The following is a 24,710-nucleotide window of genomic DNA, read 5'->3' as shown; positions in this document are numbered from 1 at the left end:
TCCCTTCTTCTCGTTTTCTTCTTCTATTTTTTCCATGATGTATCTCCATGAAATTGCTACTCCATTTTCAGGCTCAATTTGGTTTAACATTTCTACCAAGTAATCATCTCACAGTCCCCACACTGCAGGGTTATGTATTTTTCAGAGGTAACTGTCTCTCTTTCAAACATTCTCTCCTCTGAAAGTTTTCCTCTGAATTCATCTCTGTTTCAGCTGCGATCTCCTATTCCTTCACAATCTCCCTTTTCCCCCACTATCACCATTATTTCTGCACCCACATCATCAGAAAAAAAAAACTGATAGTGATTCTACCATTTCGACTGCATTTTCAGCAACTTTCGTTTCAGTTTAAGCAACATTAAACTTAATAAGGCCTTTTTAAAGTATAGACAGGTCAGCTGCTGTGTCTGAGCTCAAAAGAATCCTATCCTTAGTTACAGCCATTTTTGACAGAGTATTTAGTAGAGAAGTTAAGAACCAGGTTCCCAGTTACCTTCTCACTTTTTCTCACATGGTCCCAGTTACCTTCTCAATTTTTCTCATATGGTCCCAGTTACCTTCTCACTTTTTCTCACATGGTCCCAATTACCTTTTCACTTTTTCTCACATGGTCCCAATTACCTTTTCACTTTTTCTCACATGGTCACAGTTACCTTCTCACTTTTTCTCTCATGGCCCCAGTTACCTTCTCACTTTTTCTCTCATGGTCCCAGTTACCTTCTCACTTTTTCTCACATGGTCCCAGTTACCTTCTCACTTTTTCTCACATGGTTCCAGTTACCTTCTCACTTTTTCTCACATGGTCCCAGTTACCTTCGCACTTTTTCCTCACATGGTCCCAGTTACCTTCTCACTTTTTCTCACATGTTCCCAGTTACATTCTCACTTTTTCTCACATGGTCCCAGTTACCTTCTCACTTTTTCTCACATGGTCCCAGTTACCTTCTCACTTTTTCCTCACATGGTCCCAGTTACCTTCTCACTTTTTCCTCACATGGTCCCAGTTATCTTCTCACTTTTTCTCACATGTTCCCAGTTACCTTCTCACTTTTTCTCACATGGTCCCAATTACCTTCTCACTTTTTCTCACATGGTCCCAGTTACCTTCTCACTTTTTCTCACATGTTCCCAGTTACCTTCTCACTTTTTCTCACATGGTCCCAGTTACCTTCTCACTTTTTCCTCACATGGTCCCAGTTACCTTCTCACTTTTTCCTCACATGGTCCCAGTTACCTTCTCACTTTTTCTCACATGTTCCCAGTTACCTTCTCACTTTTTCTCACATGTTCCCAGTTACCTTCTCACTTTTTCTCACATGGTCCCAATTACCTTCTCACTTTTTCTCACATGGTCCCAGTTACCTTCTCACTTTTTCTCACATGTTCCCAGTTACCTTCTCACTTTTTCTCATATGGTCCCAGTTACATCTTACTCGCACCTCGTTTAGCATTTGCTATCTACCTGAAGAAAAATTCTTTGAAGTTTGCTTAATGTATAAAACACCCATGCAAACACTTTCAAGCAAAAATCCAAAACCATAAGGACTTTTTTGCATAATTGTGACCCATACAGATGCCCTTCCATTGTTCCTTTGTAAATTGCCTTTCCAGTTTCTCTTACCATTTTTTTCTAACCTCCTCTGATTGATTCTTGTAATTATCATGCAGTACCTCTGATTGATTCTTGTAATTGTCATGCAGTACCTCTGATTGATTCTTGTAATTGTCATGCAGTACCTCTGATTGATTCTTGTAATTGTCGTGCAGTACCTCTGATTGATTCTTGCAATTGTCGTGCAGTACCTCTGATTGATTCTTGTAATTGTCATGCAGTACCTCTGAATGATTCTTGTAATTATCATGCAGTACCTCTGATTGATTCTTGTAATTGTCATGCACTACCTCTGATTGATTCTTGTAATTGTCATGCACTACCTCTGATTGATTCTTGTAATTGTCATGCACTACCTCTGATTGATTCTTGTAATTATCATGCAGTACCTCTGATTGATTATTGTAATTGTCATGCACTACCTCTGATTGATTCTTGTAATTATCATGCAGTACCTCTGATTGATTATTGTAATTATCATGCAGTACCTCTGATTGATTAGTATAATTATCATGCAGTACCTCTGATTCTTGTAATTATCATGCAGTACCTCTGATTGATTCTTGTAATTGTCATGCAGTACCTCTGATTGATTCTTGTAATTGTCATGCAGTACCTCTGATTGATTCTTGTAATTATCATGCAGTACCTCTGATTGATTCTTGTAATTGTCATGCAGTACCTCTGATTGATTCTTGTAATTATCATGCAGTACCTCTGATTGATTAGTATAATTATCATGCAGTACCTCTGATTCTTGTAATTGTCATGCAGTACCTCTGATTGATTCTTGTAATTGTCATGCAGTACCTCTGATTGATTCTTGTAATTATCATGCAGTACCTCTGATTGATTCTTGTAATTGTCATGCAGTACCTCTGATTGATTCTTGTAATTATCATGCAGTACCTCTGATTGATTCTTGTAATTATCATGCAGTACCTCTGATTGATTCTTGTAATTGTCATGCAGTACCTCTGATTGATTCTTGTAATTATCGTGCAGTACCTCTGATTGATTCTTGTAATTGTCATGCAGTACCTCTGATTCTTATAATTGTCATGCAGTACCTCTGATTGATTCTTGTAATTGTCATGCAGTACCTCTGATTATTGTAATTATCATGCAGTACCTCTGATTGATTACTATAATTATCATGCAGTACCTCTGATTCTTGTAATTATCATGCAGTACCTCTGATTGATTCTTGTAATTGTCATGCAGTACCTCTGATTGATTCTTGTAATTATCATGCAGTACCTCTGATTGATTCTTGTAATTGTCATGCAGTACCTCTGATTGATTCTTGTAATTATCATGCAGTACCTCTGATTGATTCTTGTAATTATTGTGCAGTACCTCTGATTGATTCTTGTAATTATTGTGCAGTACCTCTGATTGATTCTTGTAATTATCGTGCAGTACCTCTGATTGATTCTTCTTGTAATTATCATGCAGTACCTCCGATTGATTCTTGTAATTGTCGTGCAGTACCTCTGATTGATTCTTGTAATTATCGTTCAGTACCTCTGATTGATTATTGTAATTATCATGCAGTACCTCTGATTGATTAGTATAATTATCATGCAGTACCTCTGATTCTTGTAATTATCATGCAGTACCTCTGATTGATTCTTGTAATTGTCATGCAGTACCTCTGATTGATTCTTGTAATTATCATGCAGTACCTCTGATTGATTCTTGTAATTGTTATGCAGTACCTCTGATTGATTCTTGTAATTATCATGCAGTACCTCTGATTGATTCTTGTAATTATTGTGCAGTACCTCTGATTGATTCTTGTAATTATCGTGCAGTACCTCTGATTGATTCTTCTTGTAATTATCATGCAGTACCTCCGATTGATTCTTGTAATTATCGTGCAGTACCTCTGATTGATTCTTGTAATTGTCGTGCAGTACCTCTGATTCTTGTAATTATCATGCAGTACCTCTGATTGATTCTTGTAATTGTCATGCAGTACCTCTGATTCTTGTAATTATCATGCAGTACCTTTGATTGATTCTTGTAATTATCGTTCAGTACCTCTGATTGATTCTTGTAATTGTCGTGCAGTACCTCTGATTGATTCTTGTAATTGTCATGCAGTACCTCTGATTGATTCTTGTAATTATCGTTCAGTACCTCTGATTGATTCTTGTAATTGTCGTGCAGTACCTCTGATTGATTCTTGTAATTGCCGTGCAGTACCTCTGATTGATTCTTGTAATTATCGTGCAGTACCTCTGATTGATTCTTGTAATTGTCATGCAGTACCTCTGATTGATTCTTGTAATTGTCGTGCAGTACCTCTGATTCTTGTAATTGTCATGCAGTACCTCTGATTGATTCTTGTAATTATCGTTCAGTACCTCTGATTGATTCTTGTAATTGTCGTGCAGTACCTCTGATTGATTCTTGTAATTATCATGCAGTACCTCTGATTGATTCTTGTAATTATCATGCAGTACCTCTGATTGATTCTTGTAATTATCGTGCAGTACCTCTGATTGATTCTTGTAATTGTCATGCAGTACCTCTGATTGATTCTTGTAATTGTCATGCAGTACCTCTGATTGATTCTTGTAATTGTCATGCAGTACCTCTGATTGATTCTTGTAATTGTCATGCAGTACCTCTGATTGATTCTTGTAATTATTGTGCAGTACCTCTGATTGATTTTTGTAATTATCGTGCAGTACCTCTGATTGATTCTTGTAATTGTCGTGCAGTACCTCTGATTGATTCTTGTAATTGTCATGCAGTACCTCTGATTGATTCTTGTAATTATCGTTCAGTACCTCTGATTGATTCTTGTAATTGTCATGCAGTACCTCTGATTGATTCTTGTAATTGTCATGCAGTACCTCTGATTGATTCTTGTAATTATCGTTCAGTACCTCTGATTGATTCTTGTAATTGTCGTGCAGTACCTCTGATTGATTCTTGTAATTGCCGTGCAGTACCTCTGATTGATTCTTGTAATTATCGTGCAGTACCTCTGATTGATTCTTGTAATTGTCATGCAGTACCTCTGATTGATTCTTGTAATTGTCGTGCAGTACCTCTGATTGATTCTTGTAATTGTCATGCAGTACCTCTGATTGATTCTTGTAATTGTCATGCAGTACCTCTGATTGATTCTTGTAATTATCATGCAGTATGTTGTATGCTGTAATGATCCCCTTTTTAACAGCAGCTTCTATTCTACACTCGAATAAAAATTCTACCAGAGGTGGTCTGTCATGTAGCACTTTCCTATCCCTTTCTCTCTGCCTATACTCTTCCGTTCTTGATAGGGGAAGCAGTCTGTAACCTCTAGTCCAAACGTTTGCTTCGCCTCGTCCCACTCTTTTACCTTTCTGTCTGTAGTTATTTCCTCCCAGTACCTTGGTTCCTATAAAAAAATAAAAAGCTATTTTAGAAAAGGATTTATATGATCCTTGGGGTGGATGGCAGGAGAAAATCGTACTTAAAGAAGTAATGTGGCATTTGAAACTTGATGTAATTTCTTTAATTCCTATATTGAAGAAACCAGAGAAAACTGTATACTTTTCATATTTGCATACTATGTGATTATTTTAAATTCATTTGACAGTGCTTTTAATTAATTCCTTTATTCAGTTGTGTTGTTACTGATCAGTTTAATTCTTTCTAGCTGATTGATGAACTAACCTATAAGAAGGCTGTTTAATATGTTTGTTTCTGATGAAGACTTGTGTAATTGTGTTTAGGACAGAAAGCTGAGTGTTTTTCCAAGCTTAAATTTTTTTGTTTGATCTTACTGGAGAATTAAAAGTTTTATTTGAGATTGAACTTTGGACTCCCTTTCTGGAGTTGGCAGCCTACTAATTACATTTCAGTGGATATTTGTGTGTGTTTTTCACTTTTGTGGTTATGCAGTTTTCTCATCAAGTTTCCACCTGGCTATCTAGGTTACATCGGATTCTAATATAGTTTCCCAGGTCCACCCTGGGATTTACTGCTACCTTTTCAAGTTCCGAAGGGTAGCTTGTTTTCTTCCTGATTATCTCTATTTCCCAGCAAGAGTCTCAGGCTCAAGCCCAAAGTATTCCTGATTCTTCACGTCAACTCATATGCTTTTTTTCTGCCTCTCAAGCATCTTCCTTTGGAAAACGGAAAAAGTTTCATTGGAAAAGTCAGTCTGTGGGCTCTTTTACTGTCGGACGAATGAGGAGAAGAACCCGCTTCTGCTTGCTACCTCACTCGTTGTTGGTAAATTTTATTTCCTTAATTTATTCTATATAAAAAGACTGATCCTCCAGGAAAAAATATTATGAAGACAGCTGGATGCAGCAGCTTGAATCTCACCTCCGTGTCTCGACATTCCCTGACTGTTGGATTTGCTTCTCTTCTACTTTGTGTGGAACGAAAAATCATTTTCCACAAAAACTCTGTCTCCAGTGTTTAATACTTTTCCTTTCTGCCAGTGTTGTCAGGGTCAACTCATTCTGCTGGAATGATTGCATCTTTACTGATTTAGGTCTTGGCTCCTTTATCGTGGCCAGGTTTGAAGCACACATAATGTGCAGCAATTAACAAATCCTGCTGTGCAACACCAGTCTGGTTGCTTATTTGTACTTTCATAAAATTAGTACAGTCTGTTCCTTCCAGTTTGTCTGGTACAGCAGAAAACCTTGGGTGTTCTCTGTGAAACCTGTCTTCTAAAACAGCTCATCTTGAGAAGCCTCATATTCAGCCAGCCTTTTCTTTATTTCAGTCTATCAGTTTATTTGAATGCCTAGTTAAAGTGTCTGTTTTTCAGCATTTTGTTATTTGAGTTGATACAGTCCTTCAGTACTTTATTATAATTATCTCAGAGTACACCTGATTTATTTTTTCCTCTAAATTATTGGAAGCCATATCCAGTACCAATGCTGAAACATGGACTGTTTTTTTTTTTCTGAATAGCTGTAGGATTCTTCCCAGCAAGAGTGTTTCTTATTTTCTAGTTGATTTCCTCTCATGTTCTCCAAATGTCTTCTTTGCTACCATCCAGGCAGTGGAATTACTACCCAGTGACTGAATTGTACCCAGACTGACAGCTTCAATGGCTGTTTTTCTCAGTTTCTGTTTTTCCACTAGAAGAGCCGAAACCAACCTGTTTATCAGTTGCAGGCATCTTGAAAGTCCAGGAAAAAGCCAAAAAAATGTACTAAAACACTTCTTTATTGCAAAAGGATGAGCGCTTTCACAGGGTTACCGCTTCATCAGATCCATATAAAAAGCAACTCAAAGCAAAACACTTATACAAGTTAAAGTCACACACAATTAAAAAATCAAGTTCACCTTCTACTAATTAAAGCTGGCCTTAAAGGAATACTAGCATTAAGACCTGAACTTTGTGCTTGCAGGGCTGTAATCCATTTCACTTCCAAATTCTCCAAGTAATTATTCACATTACCTCTTCTCATATCAGGTTTAACTATTTGTAAAACTCTAAAATGGAAGACATTATGCCTTGTTTTAGCCATATGTACTGCCAATGCATTTGTAAGGACTTTGTTTCTGATGTTCCCAACATGTTCCAAAATCCTTTCCTTAAAGTCACGCATCATCTTGCCCACATAAAAACTTTGGCACTCCATGCAAGTTGCTAAATAGACAATTACTATTGCATGTGGCAGACAACTTAGGGACAAATTCTCTCCTAGTAATGGGGTGAATAAACACTTGTTCTATGACTATAAAAGTACATGCTTTGCATTTACCACAAGGCAAAGTTCCTAGTCTTGGCAAAGGATCAGTCACTGCAACCTTAGGGCCATAGCATAGCATGCTTTTCAAATTCTTGTTCCTCCCACATCTCAAAGACTTGCTGTAGGTGGATTGGACACTCTAAATTGGCCCTAGGTGTGAGTGTGTGCGTGTGTGTGCCTTCTGTGGAAGGTTGGGCACCGGGCTGGCAACTCTACCCATAAAACTCCACTGCCAATCATGAGCGGACAGGTGATTTGCTGTGGCGACTCCTAACCGGGAAAAGCCTAAAGAAGAAAAAGAAGTTATTTCTAAAAATAAAACTCCGACGAGACCCAACCACTTCACTGGTGGCTTCATCCGCTAGTAGTATAGGCCAGTTTTTCCTAATGATATCACAAAAGTCAGAAATATTACTAGAATAGGTAAACCGGACTTTAGGATGTCCTTGATTCAAGTTACTACTGCGATGCCGCCTGTTATAATTCCTGTACTTATTAGAAAAATAGGGAGCTCCTTTATCATTCCTATGCACTTGTACCTCCCTATGAACATCAGCTGTCAATCTATCAGGGTATCCTGTATCTGAAAGATTATCAATAGATTCACTCATACGTGTATCATCAGTGTTAAGATGTGATAATCTCAAGGATTGTCCTTTCACAATATTTTTAAAAATATGTGAGGGGTGCATACTGGATTTATGCGATATACTGTTCTTCCAACATGTCTTCCTAAAGCACTTGGTGTCAAGCCCTTCCAAGCCATTCTTATGGAACATAATATCCAGAAAATCTATAGTGCTTAATGACCAATGCATAACAAATTTAAGGTAGCTGGTAGTCCTTTCAAGATGCATGATGAATTTATTCAGTTGTGCTTCACTACCCTTCCACAATAAAAGAATATCGTCCACAAACCTGCCATAATATATTAAATGTGCATTATAGGCTTTACTCTTCAGTGCGTATTCTTCTTCCCATTGTGCCAACAACAAATTCGCATAGGTGTTGGCACATGGTGCACCCACTGCCATCCCTTGCTTCTGCAGGAAATATCTATCATTAAAAAGAAAAACATGGTTCAAGATGAAATCCAACAGCGTACAAACCACAGTTATTGTATCATGACTATAATGGCCATGATGTGCCATATAAAGCCTAACTGAGTCTATCCCCTCTGTATTAGGGATCACTGTAAATAAGGTTTTGATATCAAGTGTGACTAACAAAATTTTTGATAAATGAAGACCTTGTATTTTATCAAATAAAGTCGATAGACAATGTTTTCCATCCTTCAGCACTAAGGGGTCCTCCTCTCGAAAAGGTTTCAGCATGTTCTCTACATACTGGGACAAGGGCTCACTGGCCCAACCACGCCCAGAGACTATGGGTTGCATGGGAGGTTTCACTAAAGTTTTATGTATCTTGGGTATCAATAACCTTTGCATCTATCTGTGTCTACATATATATATGTGTCTACATCCAAAAGCATTTCATTCATAGAACTGATTATGAAATGCAAAGGTTATTGATAGAACTATAAGTACCATCAGGGATGTGCTCTACAAGCTACTTATGTACAGGCTGTTAGATTTTGACTTGTATGAATTTCTGGTAGTTGAATATCCACTGATACCAACATTTAATGGCCTACCCATTTTGCATTTCCATAGTGCGTTATATTTGCCTTAATATTGCTACACGCTCAAGTGTGCTGCTTGTACTGCATTTAAAGTGTTTTTGTTACTGTCATTAGCTCATTCTATTTAATACAGAGAGAACTTTTGAGAAAGCCAACCCACTTAAGCTCTTACCTTGAATTTTCTTCTGTTCTTCCTTTCTCCCTTTCCACTTTACTAAAAAAAAAAAAAAAAAAAAAAAAAAAATAATTCCAAGCTTGTTTTCTGCCTTTCCTGTAACTAGTCTAGTCCAGGACTGTTTGTAAGCTTCCGAGCCCCCCAAGCCTTTCTGTGTTGGAGGGAAGCCTTCTAGCTTATCAGTGGGAGTGGTAAGCACTAAGTAGTCTATCTACCATAAGTGGAGTGGTTTCAGGCCCAGAAATTGTTGTTTATTGGCTGTTTGGGCAGTTTTTCCATCTCTTTCAACTTTCTAATTGAAAACCCCGCATTTGCATGCATTTCCTGCATTTCCTGTAACTAGTTAAGTCCAGATACAGATTTGCTGCATCCAGGACTGTTTGTAAGCTTTCGCGCCCCCAAGCCTTCCTGTGTTGGAGGGAAGCCTTCTAGCTTATCAGTGGGAGTGGTAAGCACTAGGTAGCCTATCTACCACAGGAGGAGTGGTTTCTGGCCTAGAAATTGTAGTTTATTGGTCTTTTTCCATCTCTTTTAACTTTCTGGTTTAAAAGCCCATGTTTGCGCTTGTTTCTCACCTTTCCTGTAACTAGTCTAGTCCAGATACAGATTTGCTGTATCCAGGACTGTTTGTAAGCTTCTGAGCGATGCCAGAAAGTCTGCGTTTCAATTTTTCACTTAGATCTGCTAGTTCTCTCCTCTCCTGCACTTTTACTAGCTTATTATTCTAGCACTTTACCAGACTTCTTGTAACAGTTATTGTAGCACACAAAAGTGCTACCAGCACTAAACATTCTACAAGGAAACAGCTCCAGTACTTATTATTAATGCCCACCCCTCTAGGCATGTCTAAAGGTCAGTTTCCTGTGCTTTCTCCTATTACCCTGGTGAACTTGGGCATCCTGAGGCAATGTAGCAACTGCCTCATGTACACTGACATCCCTCTCCTCTTACCTCCCAACACTCAGACTTGCGAGAGATGCACAAATTAGAAGCCACGCACTCTCCAGCTAAGACCAGAATAGCTGGTCAAGAGGAGAAAGTCAACACTTGCACCACACAACATGGAACACATAGCCCTCCAGAACACACACCAGCACTGCCTTCACATATAAACACAAACCACACACCCACCTTCGTGGAGGCTCTCAATAAAATTTTACTAAACAGCAGAGACCTCCAAGGCAGAAATGCACTCGACCACCACAACACAACACTAATCATGAGACGCACAACTCTCCTAAACAGTGGGCCACTCAACCAAAGCCCCTAAGGCAAAACAGCATGCCCAACACACTAGTCATAGGTGACTTGATAGTGAGGCTCACTGATGTCCTACTCACTAGCTTGAATAAGGAGAAAGTAACAGTCAGCTGCCTGTCGGGTGCCAGGATCTGCCACATAACACACGCACTCAGGTCCTTCAGCAACAGGTACAAATATGACTCTGTCATTGTACATGTGGGTGTGAATGACCTAAGACATACCTCCCTGAACTACATGAAAAGAGACATAGAAGAGTTCTCGGATTATGTAGCCCAGGTGGGTATGACCCTAGCCCTGAACAGCCTCCTGCCATCACCCAGAATGATACCACAGTACAGTCAGAAAATGATTGATTTCAACAATTGGCTAAGTTTCTGGTGTCATTCTAAGGGGATCCAGTATCTGTCTGCCTGGGATGACATGATTGATAGACCTTGATGCTTTGCCAGAGATGGCCTTCATCTGTCACTCCTGGGCTTCCGGATACTGGCAAAGGCTCTTGCCACCCCCTATAGTGCCTTTATAGGTGGTGTTCCAGAGACCAAATTACAACTGTAACAGCTGCAAACAAATGCAATCTGAGGGTCATGCTGCTCAACGCTAGAAGTTTAAATCTCAAAATGCACTCGCTCAAAGGACCGAAGCTCCAAAGGCAGTGGTGTTTCCATATTCATAAAGGATGCGTACACTTCCAGACTGGTAGCCCAACATAATGCATCAGAAATACTTCAGGTGCAGCTAACATTGGGTAAGACAGCGATTCAGGTTGTAACCTGCTACAGATCCCCAACCATGTCCCAACACTCACATTCTATGTGCCTAAGCACCCTGTTGAATATTAGGGTCCAACCTAACACTCTCATACTGGGAGACTTCAACTGCCCCTCCATAACTGGGAAAGCTACTCGTGTACCAATACACTTGCCCAACGTTTCCTGGAATTCATTAATTCCAATGCCCTGGACCAGCTCGTTCTTACCCCCACTAGAGGTAGCAACATCTTTGACCTGATCATTACTAACATGGGTGACCATTGCTCTACACCAATAGTCAACTCCTCCCTGGTCAGATCTGACCACAAACTAATCACCTTGGAAATCCACATCCCTCCAACCCGCCCTGCAAAGATAACCACCATGAAAAACTTCTCCAAAGCTAACTTTGGGCTCCAATAAACAGAGGTGGCTACCTTCACAGCACCCATGCAAATGGAGAATAGTTGCATGACCGCTGAATCATACACCAATGCACTGTATGAACACGTACACAAATGCATGGATGTCGCCATACCCAATAGAACCAAGATGCTCTCCTCCCAAAAAAGGAAGCCAATCTGGTGGTCCTCTGTCATAAACTCTACAACAGGAGGAGGAAACTGATGCGAAATAAGGTGAAGTCCCAAGACTGGAAAAGCTCCCTTATCAGCCTCAGCAAAAAATTGAGATCCCTCATCAAATCCTCTAAAGCTAGCTCTGAAAACAGAATTGCAGCAGATAGTAAAGGCAACCACAAGGCCTTCTATAGTTATGTGAAGAATCTCCACTGCAATACCCAGATTTGCTCAGAGCTACTGCACAATGGTACCTCCTATACCGAGCCAACAGATATTGCCAATATACTGGCAGACAGATTCAGTGCCAACGTTACCACTCTCTCCCCCACCAAAGGACCAATCACAATGCCAGTAGATTGCCAGGCACCCAGTATTACTGCTGCACAGATTAAAACAAAACTATCCAAGGCCAAGAATACAGCTTTCTATGGGACCTGACAGTATCCCCATCTGTATTCTACATGAACTACACAGTGAACTGGCACCTCACCTGTGTGCCCTGTTCAATCACAGCCTAACCTCAGGCTTTGTCCCTACTGAATGGCACACTGCCACAGTCATCCCTCTCCATAAAGGAGGAGTGACTACAGACCCTGGGAACTATCGCCCCATTAGCCTGACAAGTCTGATATGCAAAGCTATGGAGTGCATCATCATGGACCTAAGGATATAGGAAATCTCCAAACTCTGGATCCCACACAGTTTGGTTTTGTGAAGAGTAGATCATGCCTGCTCAACCTGGTTGACTTCTTTGAGTCAGTCACCAGAGCTGTGGATGGAAGCAGGTGGTTCATACAGCCTACCTTGATCTGGCCAACGCCTTTGATACCATTCCCCACTCAGGAATTAGAAAAACTCACTAAGCTAGGCATCAACCCCTATATCACTAGGTGGGTTGCAAACTGACTTACAGATAGAATCCACAGTGTGAAAGTAGCTGACTCCAAGTCAGACTGCCAACCAGTCACAAGTGGAGTCCCACAAGATTCGGTCCTGGGTCCTCTCCTGTTTGGTAACAAAAAAAATATCCTTGTTTTCCCGCCTTTCCTTGACTAGAATAGTCTATTATACAGGCTTTGCTGTATTCTGGACTTTGGGATAGTTCCTGTGTTGCCCATTGCCTTACTTGGATAGAAGGAAGTTTCTTTGCTCACCAGTGGGAGTGGGGAGCCTTGAACAGCCTATCTGTCCCTGAAAGAGTGACGTCAGCACAAGATCTAGTAGTAATTGGTCGTTTTGGACCATTTCTAGCTCTTTTGAAGTTCCCTGTATAAAAATCTGCTTTTGCGTGGCTTTGCGCGATTGTGCGCATAGCGCAGCGCCGGTTAAACAAGTTTAAACTATTTCTGGCTCTGCCAAGTCTGCTCTTCAGTTTTTCCCTTAAAACCGCTCTACCTTCAATATAATCAGTCTATTCTCTATCTAAAAAGCCCAGCACTTGCTCCTAAAGCATTTTTACACAGGTAAAGCACTCTTAAACAAAAGAAAGCACTACATCCACCTACAATCCCCTTGAGCACCCATTTCCCTTTAGGTCCTTTCTGACTCAGTTACTCAGCAATCCCTTACACTATTCTAGCATGTCGAGAGGTCAATTACTGGCGTCCTCTCCAGTTCAGCTGGTGAATCTGGGAATCTTGAGGCAATGTTACAACTGCCTCATGTACACAGAGAACCCTCTCCTCCTCCCAACAAATACAAATATATGTGAGAGATGCAACTATATAGCCAAACTGGTGGCTGAGCTCTCTCGACTCAGTACTGGCAAGACCAGTCAGGAGGAGAGGGTAACCACACACACCACAAACCCAGTCTCACATAGACCTAACACAACTGCAAACCAAACACATAAACACACAAAGACATACTCGGAGGCTCTAACTAACAGCAGAGGCCTCCAAAGCAGACATCCAAGAAACCACTACCTCAAAACATAGCACATGCAACACATATTTCTCAAAGTCAGTGTGCCAGTCACAGCCCTTAAGGCCAAACAACATGCCTGATACACTTGTAATAGGTGACTCTATTGTCAGACACACTGATGTCCCGCTCACCAGATTGAACAAGGAAAAGGTTACAGTAAGCTGCCTGTCGGGCGCTAGAATCCACGACATAACACAAGCACTCAGGTCACTCCAAAGCAAGTACAAATATGACTCGGTCATTGTCCTTGCCGGCGTGAATGACGTGAGACGTACCTCCCTGGACTTCATGAAAAGAGACATAGAGGAGCTCTCTGATTATGTAGCCCAGGCCGGTATGACCCTGACCCTGAGCAGCATCTTACCCTCACCAAGAATGATGCCACAGTACAAAGACAAAATGATCAGCTTTAATAATTGGCTCAATTACTGGTGTCATTCTAGGGGGATCCAATGTCTGTCTGCTTGGGATGACATGCTTGACAAGCCATGCTGCTTCGCAAAGGACGGCTTGCTCCTGTCACCCCTAGGCTTCCGGATATTGGCAAAGGCTCTTGCCACCCCCATAGTGCCTTTTTTAGGCAAGGCTCAAAAGACAAACCCACCTCCCTAGAAAACACAAGTGGAAAAAAACTAAGGGTAATGCTGCTCAACACCAGAAGTCTAAACCTCAAGACGTAGGCTCTCGAAGCCCTCCTCAGTATGGAGAGCATCGATGTCTGTGCAGTGACTGAAACCTGGTTCAAGGCTCCTGAGAGCACCCCAGCACTACCAGGTTATACCTCATATCATGCTTTTCGGCCCCATAACTTGGACCGAACCACAAAGGGAGGGGGAGTGTCCATATTCATCAAAGACACCCACACCTCCAGGTTAGTGGCAACGCACGAAGCATCGCAGACCATCCATGTGCAACTAACTGTAGGCAAAACTGCCCTACAGTTTGTAGCATGCTACATACCACCCTCTCAAACTCAGGAACCCCACTCAGCCTTCCTGAAGACACTGGAGAGTATGAATGTCTCTCCAAATACCATCATATTGGGAGACTACAACTGCCCAAACATAGACTGGGAGCATTACTCAAGCCCCAACACCCTATCCCAAAGGTTCCTAGAATTCATAAACTCAAATGCGATGGAACAACTAGTCACCACTCCCACAAGAGGAGATAATATACTAGACCTGATCATCACAAACATGGGGACACAATGCTCCACACCGGAAGTATACCCCTCACTGGTGAGATCAGACCATAAACTAATCTCACTGGAAATCCACATCCCGCCCCCACCCCCAGCACAAAAGACCACAGTGAGGAACTTCTCAAAAGCTGACTTCACACTTCTTAAGACTGAAGTGGTATCCTTCAAGGCCCCTTGGCCAGTGGAAACCACAGCCCACACCGCTGAATCCTTTATAAACACTTTCTACGGACACCTTCAAGAGTGCATGGATCATGCAATCCCAAATAAAACCAAGACCCTTTCCCCCAAAGGCAGGCGTCCTGTCTGGTGGACCCCAGCCATAAACAAACTTTACAACAGGAGGAGGAAGCTACTACAGGACAGAGCAAAATCCCAAAAAGGGAAGGCATCTCTGATCAGTACTAGCAAAAAATTACGATCACTCATAAAATCATCCAAGGCCAACTTTGAGAGAAAAATCACAAAAGACACTAAAGATAATCACAAGGCCACCTTTAGTTATGCTAGAAACCTGGGTGGAAACTACCAGATATGCTCAGAGTTAGTTCAAAATGACAAAAAATACACTGAACCCACAGATATTGCCAACATACTGGCAGACAGGTTCAGTGCAAATTTCTCCCCTCCCCACCCCCCCAAAAGGAGAAATATCTATCCCAGCTGAATGTAGCCTCCCTGACATCTCAGATGTCCAGGTGAGAGCCGCCCTCTCCAAAGCTAAAAACACAGCATCAATGGGACCAGACGGTGTCCTGGGTTGCGTGCTACATGAACTCCAAGAGGAACTAAACTCGCACATAAGGCTGCTGTTTAATCTTAGCCTTACTACAGGATACGTACCCAAGGAATAGCGTACAGCAACAGTGGTTCCACTCCACAAAGGAGATGCTTCTACGGACCCTGGAAATTACCGCCCAATAAGCTTGACGAGTCTGGTTTGCAAAGCTATGGAGAGGATCATTATGGAACTCATAAACAAAGACATTGGGGACCTACAGACACTTGATCCTACCCAATTCGGCTTTGTTAAGGGCAGATCCTGCCTCTTGAACCTGGTCGACTTTTTTGAAACAGTCACTTAGGCCATCGATGAGGGTAAGGCAGTTCACACAGCCTACCTTGACCTTGCAAAAGCCTTCGACACAATACCCCACTCGGGCATCATAGACAAGCTCACCAGCTTAAATGTAAACCCATATGTCATAAGATGGGTTGCAAACTGGCTAAAGGACAGAACCCACAAGGTCAGAATTGCTGGAGCCATATCAGACTCTAAGCCAGTCACAAGTGGTGTCCCACAGGGCTCGGTCCTGGGACCCCTCTTGTTCGGCATTTATTTTTCAGAGGTACAAGCAAACATAGGAGGATTGTGGCTGACAAAGTTCGCAGATGACTGCAAACAGGGTGCCATAACTGATACTCCGGCAGACACAAGCATCCTTCAGAAAGGCCTCACAGAAACGGATAACTGGTGCCAGAGCCATGGCCTTAAACTGAACACCAAAAAATGTATAGTCATACCCTTTGGGAAAAACAAAGTACCCACAAATTACCACATAGGTGGTAATCCATTAAATACGGAAGAAGTAATCAGGGACCTAGGGACCCAAGTTGACAGTAACCTCTCATTTCACACCCACATTGCCAAAGTGGTTAGGAAGACCTTCTATATTGCCCACCTTATCATGAAAGGATTCACATCTAGATCAAGAGAGGTCATTGTGCCCCTATACTCTTCCCTTATCAGGCCCATGATTGAGTACAATGCCCCATTTGGTATGTACCTTACCCGGCACCTGCAGCAGTTAGAAAGACCCCAAAAGTACCTCACCAAGAGGATCAAGGGTCTCAAACATATGTCATATGCTGTCAGACTGAAGAAACTCCAGCTCTATTCAGTCACATACCGCCTACTCAGAGGAGATCTATGCCTGACATACAAGGCCATGTCCAATCCGGAATTAATGGACATGCTCCACCTGAAAAAATCCAAATCCACCAGAGCCACGAGAGCGAGAGATTTGAACCTCAACACAGAAATAAATAGGACATGCTGGAGGGACAGATTCATAACCCAGAGGCTCCCTACACTCTGGAACAGAATCCCAGTCCATGTTAGGCAGAGCCCCTCACTGACTCTCTTCAAGAGAAATCTTGATGAGTGGATGGGAGATCGTAGGTTTACCCCGGGGGTCATCTCTGTGTCACTACTAGACAGAGGCACAGTAAACTAAACCCTAAATGGGCACAGTATTATCATTCCAAGGGGTGGCGGAAGCCACACACACTCTGGCTAGGCTTATAAATGCCCTAGGGCAGATAGCCTAGTATGATCCTATGAACCTGTGAACTTCTCTGAAGTCCAGGCCAACACGAAGGGACTCTGGCTGACAAAGTTTGCAGATGATTGCAAGTTGGGAGCTATTATTAATTCCTCAAGTGATGTTGACATCCTACAGAAAGGCCTCACCAAGACCAACGACTGGTGTCAGAACCATGGCCTTAAGCTCAATAGCAAAAAATGTGTCATCATCCCTTTGGGAAAAACCCAGTTCCCATGAATTACCACATCAATGGTAGCCCACTGAACACAGAAGGCGTTATAAGAGATCTGGGAACACAGGTTGACAGCAGCCTCTCTTTTGACTACCACGTTGCCACTGTGGTCAGAAAGTCCTTCTATGTGGCACATCTCATTACTAATGGTTTTGCATCCAGGAAGAAAGAGGTCATTGTCTCCCTCTACTCTTCCCTCATTAGACCAGTCATCGAATGCAATGCCCCATTTGGCATGTACCTAACTAGACACTTGCAATAACTGAAGAGGCCACAAAAGTACCTCACAAAGAGGATCCTAGGCCTTAAACACTTGTCCTATATGGACAGACTCAAAAAACTCTAACTATTCTCTGTCTCATATCGCCTACTTAGAGGCGATCTCTGCTTGACTTACAAAGCCATGTCTGACCCAGCTCTGTTAGAAATGCAACAGCTAAATAAATCCTAATCCCTCTTCACCGCACACACTCCAGAGACCTCAACCTCATTACCACAATCAACAGAACAAGCTGGAGGGACAGGTTCATAACCCAGAGACTGCCCATGCTGTGGAATAGACTTCCCATACATGTCAAACAGAGCACCTCACTGGCCCTCTTCAAGAGAAATCTTGATGAGTGGATGGGAAATAGAAAATTCACCCCGGGATCACTCCAGTGGCTCAACTTGAGAGAGGCACTGGGAACTAAGGTCAGGTGGCATGATGCCAGGGTAATAATATGGGCTTGGCTTTTAAAGGCTCCAGGGCCATTAGCCTAGTACACACCACGTGAGAGTGCAATGGTGGTGCCATGAAAATTGACGATGTGCAGTACCCTCGGTATAAACCCATGTAACATGAAAGTCCTGTTTGCAAACATCACTGAGTATGTCAAAACAGGCAGTGTTTGGAGACCAGTTCAACAAAACCTGTTGGTGTCAATTGCTCACATTTTGCTAATAAATGGTTGAATATTGTCTCCTTATCCATTAACCGACACCTTTTGGGTGAAGATGGCAGGCCACTGAGAGCTCTGCTTTTAAGGTCTCCTACATGATTTTGCTCAAGCTCTGTAGCATGTAAAATGTCAGATAGAAGTAACTGTTTCTTCCCAAGCAAACTTCTAAGGCATCTATGCCATCCCTCTACACTGTTTTAGCTTCAGGGAAAACCTAATGTACATGTGTCGTACTGGTTCCAGAAGGTTTTGTCAAATAAAGGATGAATTGTTTTCAGTGGTAACGCTTCAAATTCCACATCTTCTAAGTTTGCCAGTTCGGTAATTATGTTTGAAAACTTTACATAGTCCTTTCCCAAATTCAGGCACCTTCTAGGTCTGCCAGTCAGGTAATTATGTTTGAAAACTTCACATAGTTTCTAGGTCTGCCAGTTAGGTAATCGTTTGAAAATTTCACATAGTCCTTTCCCAAATTCAGGCACATCTTTCTCTATCTCATTAAATGTTGTCAGGACATTATCCGGTGTTCAGAATTTTTTACAGAGCATAGAAAAAGCCATATCATTACCAAACTGAACAGCCAAATATAATCCTTGTATTTGTCTCCAAATAATCTGACCGAAATGGAACCAGCACCCTTTAGCCATTGAATCCGGCAGATTTTATACAATACTATTCACAGCACCTTTCTCAAAATCACTTAGAACCAGTGTTGGTTTGTGTTACAAAGAATGCTGTGCACATAATGTATCCAGAAGTGATCGTAGTTGCATTCCATTTTTGATGACAATATACCATAAACAATGGGTATAACTTTCCCATGCGCACCGCCTTGCAAGCTGCAGTGTATGTTATAAATCTGCATGCACTCTCTTGTACTCAATGGGAAAGTTCCATCAACTAATATGATTTCAGAACCGCAGATAATGCGTAGATTTGATTCCGTTATAACAACTGCATTTGGCCTTGACTGTGTAGGATAACTATGGTGCATTATAAATGTACCAACCTTAATAGGTAACATCTCAGGTATTAAATCTCTCAGTCCACTTATATCTATTGCATTAACTGTCCTACCCTTTCTCCATATTCTACATACAGTTTGTTTCAGAGCATCAGTATTAGGCAGACAATTCACAACATCTGTTAAACTACATGCTAAGACTTCAGATACAATTTTACAAGGATCTTCCAGAGTTGTTTCTGATGTTCTTTTTAACTTATTACACACCTTAACCTCTTCACATTTAGTGCTATTCGGTCCAAAAAAATAAGTGGTAGTTTTCAAAAGCCTCTCTCCTATACTCCGTCCCTTGCATCTACACCCATCTACATGTAACATATGCTTACCTTTCTGTGTCAAGACTGTTTCATACACAGCTCCGACTTTACCAGGAGCAGTATCATACACACCAAGCCGACTCATAGTTCACACAAGTACCTAAACACAACATTTAAAACATTACCAATTGCATTCTTTGCAACAGATGTAGAAACTGAACTCAGCCAGATGAATGTTCACTTACTTGAGATGTGATCTACCCCTCTGTTTTAGTTAAACAAGTGTAAATTATTCCCAAAATGAGGTCGCAAACAGTATTACATGAACCACAACAGACGTATCTTCATCCAACTCGCACATTCATACCAACAACATTTTAACGTATTACAATTATCAGAATGATTTCAAAGGGAAAAATACATAGTCACCCATTCAAACATTCAAACAATTTAACGTCAGCCACAGAAGTTTCAAAGACTTGACTTTCAAAATTATGACTGTCAGGTAAATCATTTTCAACATCTCAATAGTAACCAAAACAAATACCAGTGCTAAATTCTAAAACAAGAAAACTAATTAAGTACAGGAATACTTTCATCCCTAACAACCTTTGCTTAAACATTGTTGTTCATAAACAGTGAGCGGATGCTTAACTGCAACTTATGCACTGTGTTTGTGCACCTGTGTGCACTGCATAGCTCCTTCACGTGTGTGTCAAGTAGTCCATAGCAGCATACATTAGGCATCCTGTTGTGCTGAGTACCGTGTAAGACGTCACCACTGCATGCTGTGCAGCATCCTGTTGTGCTGAGTACCGTGTAAGATGTCACCACTGCATGCTGTGCAGCATCCTGTTGTGCTGAGTACCGTGTAAGATGTCACCACTGCATGCTGTGCAGCATCCTGTTGTGCTGAGTACCGTGTAAGACGTCACCACTGCATGCTGTGCAGCATCCTGTTGTGCTGAGTACCGTGTAAGACGTCACCACGGCATGCTGTGCAGCATCCTGTTGTGCTGAGTACCGTGTAAGACGTCACCACTGCATCCTGTTGTGCTGAGTACCGTGTAAGACGTCACCACTGCATGCTGTGCAGTTCAGTATTCGGAACGGGGGAAGTGCTACACAGCATGACAGCAGAGCACAGGAGGACAGCTTATTAAGGCATGCAAACACAAGTAACTAGAATCTCAGGAACGAAAAAACCTAGCAGGATTAGTAGAATACTACACTCAGCAACCACTAAAGCCGACATAGTCCAATACGCTGACGACACTACTGTCATGTGCACTGCACCCAATAACCAACTTCTCCAACAAAAAGTGCAAGAAGCCTTCTCTGAAATACAGAACTGGCTTCACAACTCACTCTAAATCCCAAGAAAATACAACTAAATGCTCTTTCGCCCTACTAAGACTAGTAACCGTACCTTCTCTGTACTCTCTGCCAACAATACCCAAACCACCCCCGTCACCGAGGCTAAACTCCCAGGAGTTACCATTGACCAGCAACTCAAACTTACCCAAACCACCCCCGTCACCGAGGCTAAACTCCCAGGAGTTACCATTGACCAGCAACTCAAACTTACCCAAACCACCCCCGTCACCGAGGCTAAACTCCCAGGAGTTACCATTGACCAGCAACTCAAACTTACCCAAACCACCCCCGTCACCGAGGCTAAACTCCCAGGAGTTACCACTGACCAGCAACTCAAACTCGCACAGCACATGTCAACAACCATCACTGAAGTCCACAAAAAGCTAGGTTCCCTCTATTGCTGTAAAAGTTATCTAACCACCGAATCTCGAATTGCAATAGCCAGGACCCACCTCCTATCTACTCTGCTTTATGTATCCCCAGTTCTAACTAATCTTTGCAAAACTGACCTTAATAAACTTTCCATCTGCTGCAACAAAATTGCTAGATTTGCTACCAAATCAAGATCCAAACACCACCTTTTCCTGCAGTCATTACACTGGCTTGAATTCCATAACCTACTAAGTACCATCAATTAAACCTAGCTCATCAAATTCTGTACTATCCCGAGAAAACCCCTGACTTGACTGGCATGCTGAACTTCTACAATTCTAATAGACAACTTTGGTCCAGCAACAAAGCCTTAATCGAAACCATCCCATGCAAAAACAACTCTGGGAAATCACTATTTGCCCATGAAATTGCTAAGATATGGAACAACCTTCCCCTGATCTCAGACTACAAAATTCCACACCCTCCAAGAGCCTACTCAAAACATACCTCTTTACCAACCATCTATGCAACTGTAATGGACCGCCCTGAAGCCTCATCCACTCATAATTTCTATACCCCATCTGTCCCTGGTCAGCACAAACAACATGCTATAACTAAGCCTCTCCATATGTGTGCAATTACCTATATATGAGTGTATATACGTGTGTGTGTCTGTGTCTGTGTGTGTGTGTGTGTGTGTGTGCGTGTGCGTGTGTGTATACAAAGAATTAGTTTAAGGGTGTGCACACTTATGCAACCAGCTTATTGTACATTTTTTATTTTTTTATGTTTTTTCCTTAAATTAGTTTTTCAATTGAATTGTACAGGTTAAAGGTCACATTAAAGGTGGAAAAAGTTTTGAAATGATTTATTGTGGTCTCATTTTTTTATATCACAAAAACCTGGCATTTTAACAGGGGTGTGAAAACTTTTTATATCCACTCTCTCTCTTTCTCTATCTATCTATATATATATATTTTTTTTTTTTTTTTTTTTTTTTTTTTTTTTTTTTCCTTGAATGTGTATATGAAAACTTAAACATGTATCCTCTTATTCAGTTTAGAAATATCTTGCAGTGCTCTACCGAGGTTCTTATCTACTCTTATTGCATATATTGTACATTTATATGTTCAACCAAATGGGGTAATGTCCTCATATTGTATATTAACTACTGTAATGTCAACAAATTTGTATGCTGTTACTCTGTAATTCTACCTTGTAATTTCTGTTTTGTCATTTTTTCTCTCTGTAAACTTATGGAGCTTTTCTCCCCAGGACTCCATTGAAAATGGACACTTGTCCAGCTGGACTATCCTGGCAAACAAATGTTAAATAAATAAATAAATAAAATAAAAGAATTGACAACACTCTGTCATGGGAAGAAAATGTAGTTCAGTTAAATGGCTTGTCTTTTTATTTTCACATCTTCTGCGTTATTCTCTGGCTTCTAACCCTTGTGTATTACAAATGCTTGCTCTGACTAATGCCAGTTTCATGTCTTGTTTCCCTAATTGGCAGGTGGGGTAGCCAAGGTCCAGGGCTGTCATTCACAGATTGGAGAGATGAGGGTGATTTTCTTTACACATATTTACTTTAGAGCAGTATATGTTTGCCCCATTGGACACTTTTAAGGCAGAACTTATACTTGTCCACAGTACAGTTTACATGCAGAGTTGTGATATAAGTTATCATCCCACCTTGTTGGCTTGATAAAGAGAAATGTTGTTGCTCTTATGGTTTCAGTTTAACTCCATTAGCTGAATTTTCACAACAGAGTTGTTTTATCCAAGAATAATACTTTACATTTGTCTGTACAGAACCTCAGCTGACACCCTCATGCCCATTTGACCATCACTAGATTGCCATATGCCCCAGGCCTCACCCTAGGTCAACCACACAGTAGTATTTATCTCCAGGTTCCTCTAGGATGTGTGAGTTTATTATTGAACACTTGGACCCCTGTTTGCATATACAGGGGTCCAGGGAAGTAAATAGTGTGGGAAGAAATAGCCAGGGAATTGTTATGGCTAGGCTTGTATAGGCCCTAGGGCTGATAGCCTGGTACCAACCTATGAACCTATAACCTATGAACCTATGCAGAACACATTTCCCATTGCAGCAGGTCCACTAACATAATATGCAGAGCCTTGTAGCCTCAGTACCGAATAATGGATGTGTAATAAATATGCAGTGTCCTTCACTTTAGAGTTTAGAAAGATAACTGTTTGGAAGTCGAGAAATTTCTCTTGTGATGTTCATACATGACATACGAAAGCTGAAAGGCTTATACTGATTTTAGCTCAATGTATTTGTAGGCCAGCATGCAAAGCAGTAGTTATTGTTGATAAATCGTGACTATGACACCGATTTAAATGTCACAGTCTGTTTGAAAATGCTGAATTCCTTTCTGAAATTCCTATTTGTCTCATTGTATGCAATAGAAGAATCACAGCTGTTCCGTGAGGAAGAGGTTTATCCCAGAGCACTTTTGCACTGGAACAGGGCAGCAGCACAAGGTAAGAACCAGTAAGAACGTTTCTACACAAACATGCTGAGAATGTTGCGGGGGAGGGTACTTTTTTGCTTAAAACAATTCAGGTCTCTTCCTCCCACTCCTTTCATGCTCACATTGCACCCCTGTTTTGCCTGACACTGCTGTATGAATGTACCCAGTTTGCCTGACAATGTTGTATGAATGTACCCAGTTTGCCTGACACTGCTGTATGAATGTACCCAGTTTGCCTGACACTGTTGTATGAATGTACCCAGTTTGCCTGACACTGCTGTATGAATGTACCCAGTTTGCCTGACACTGCTGTATGAATGTACCCAGTTTGCCTGACACTGTTGTATGAATGTACCCAGTTTGCCTGACACTGCTGTATGAATGTACCCAGTTTGCCTGACACTGCTGTATGAATGTACCCAGTTTGCCTGACACTGTTGTATGAATGTACCCAGTTTGCCTGACACTGTTGTATGAATGTACCCAGTTTGCCTGACACTGTTGTAATAATGTACCCAGTTTGCCTGACACTGCTGTAATAATGTACCCAGTTTGCCTGACACTGTTGTATGAATGTACCCAGTTTGCCTGACACTGCTGTATGAATGCACCCAGTTTGCCTGACACTGTCGTATGAATGTACCCAGTTTGCCTGACACTGCTGTATGAATGTACCCAGTTTGCCTGACACTGCTGTATGAATGTACCCAGTTTGCCTGACACTGCTGTATGAATGTACCCAGTTTGCCTGACACTGCTGTATGAATGTACCCGGTTTGCCTGACACTGCTGTATGAAT

At 41.5% G+C, this 24,710-nt stretch overlaps 1 protein-coding gene across 1 annotated transcript in view; it reads left to right on the top strand.

The window, feature by feature from the left end:
* The window catches only part of SEL1L (SEL1L adaptor subunit of ERAD E3 ubiquitin ligase), a 579,007-nt gene that overhangs the window by 536,876 nt on the left and 17,421 nt on the right, over positions 1–24,710 (top strand). The window contains exon 18 of the mRNA XM_044074620.1: positions 23,847–23,921. Within this exon, the coding sequence (XP_043930555.1) occupies positions 23,847–23,921 (75 nt within the window). The remainder of the gene's footprint in view (positions 1–23,846; positions 23,922–24,710) is intronic.

The sequence above is a fragment of the Protopterus annectens genome, chromosome 6.part0, assembly GCF_019279795.1.
Source record: "Protopterus annectens isolate FY-2018-M chromosome 6.part0, PAN1.0, whole genome shotgun sequence".
Lineage (NCBI taxonomy): Eukaryota > Metazoa > Chordata > Ceratodontiformes > Protopteridae > Protopterus > Protopterus annectens.
This window is presented reverse-complemented; position numbering and strand designations above follow the sequence as displayed.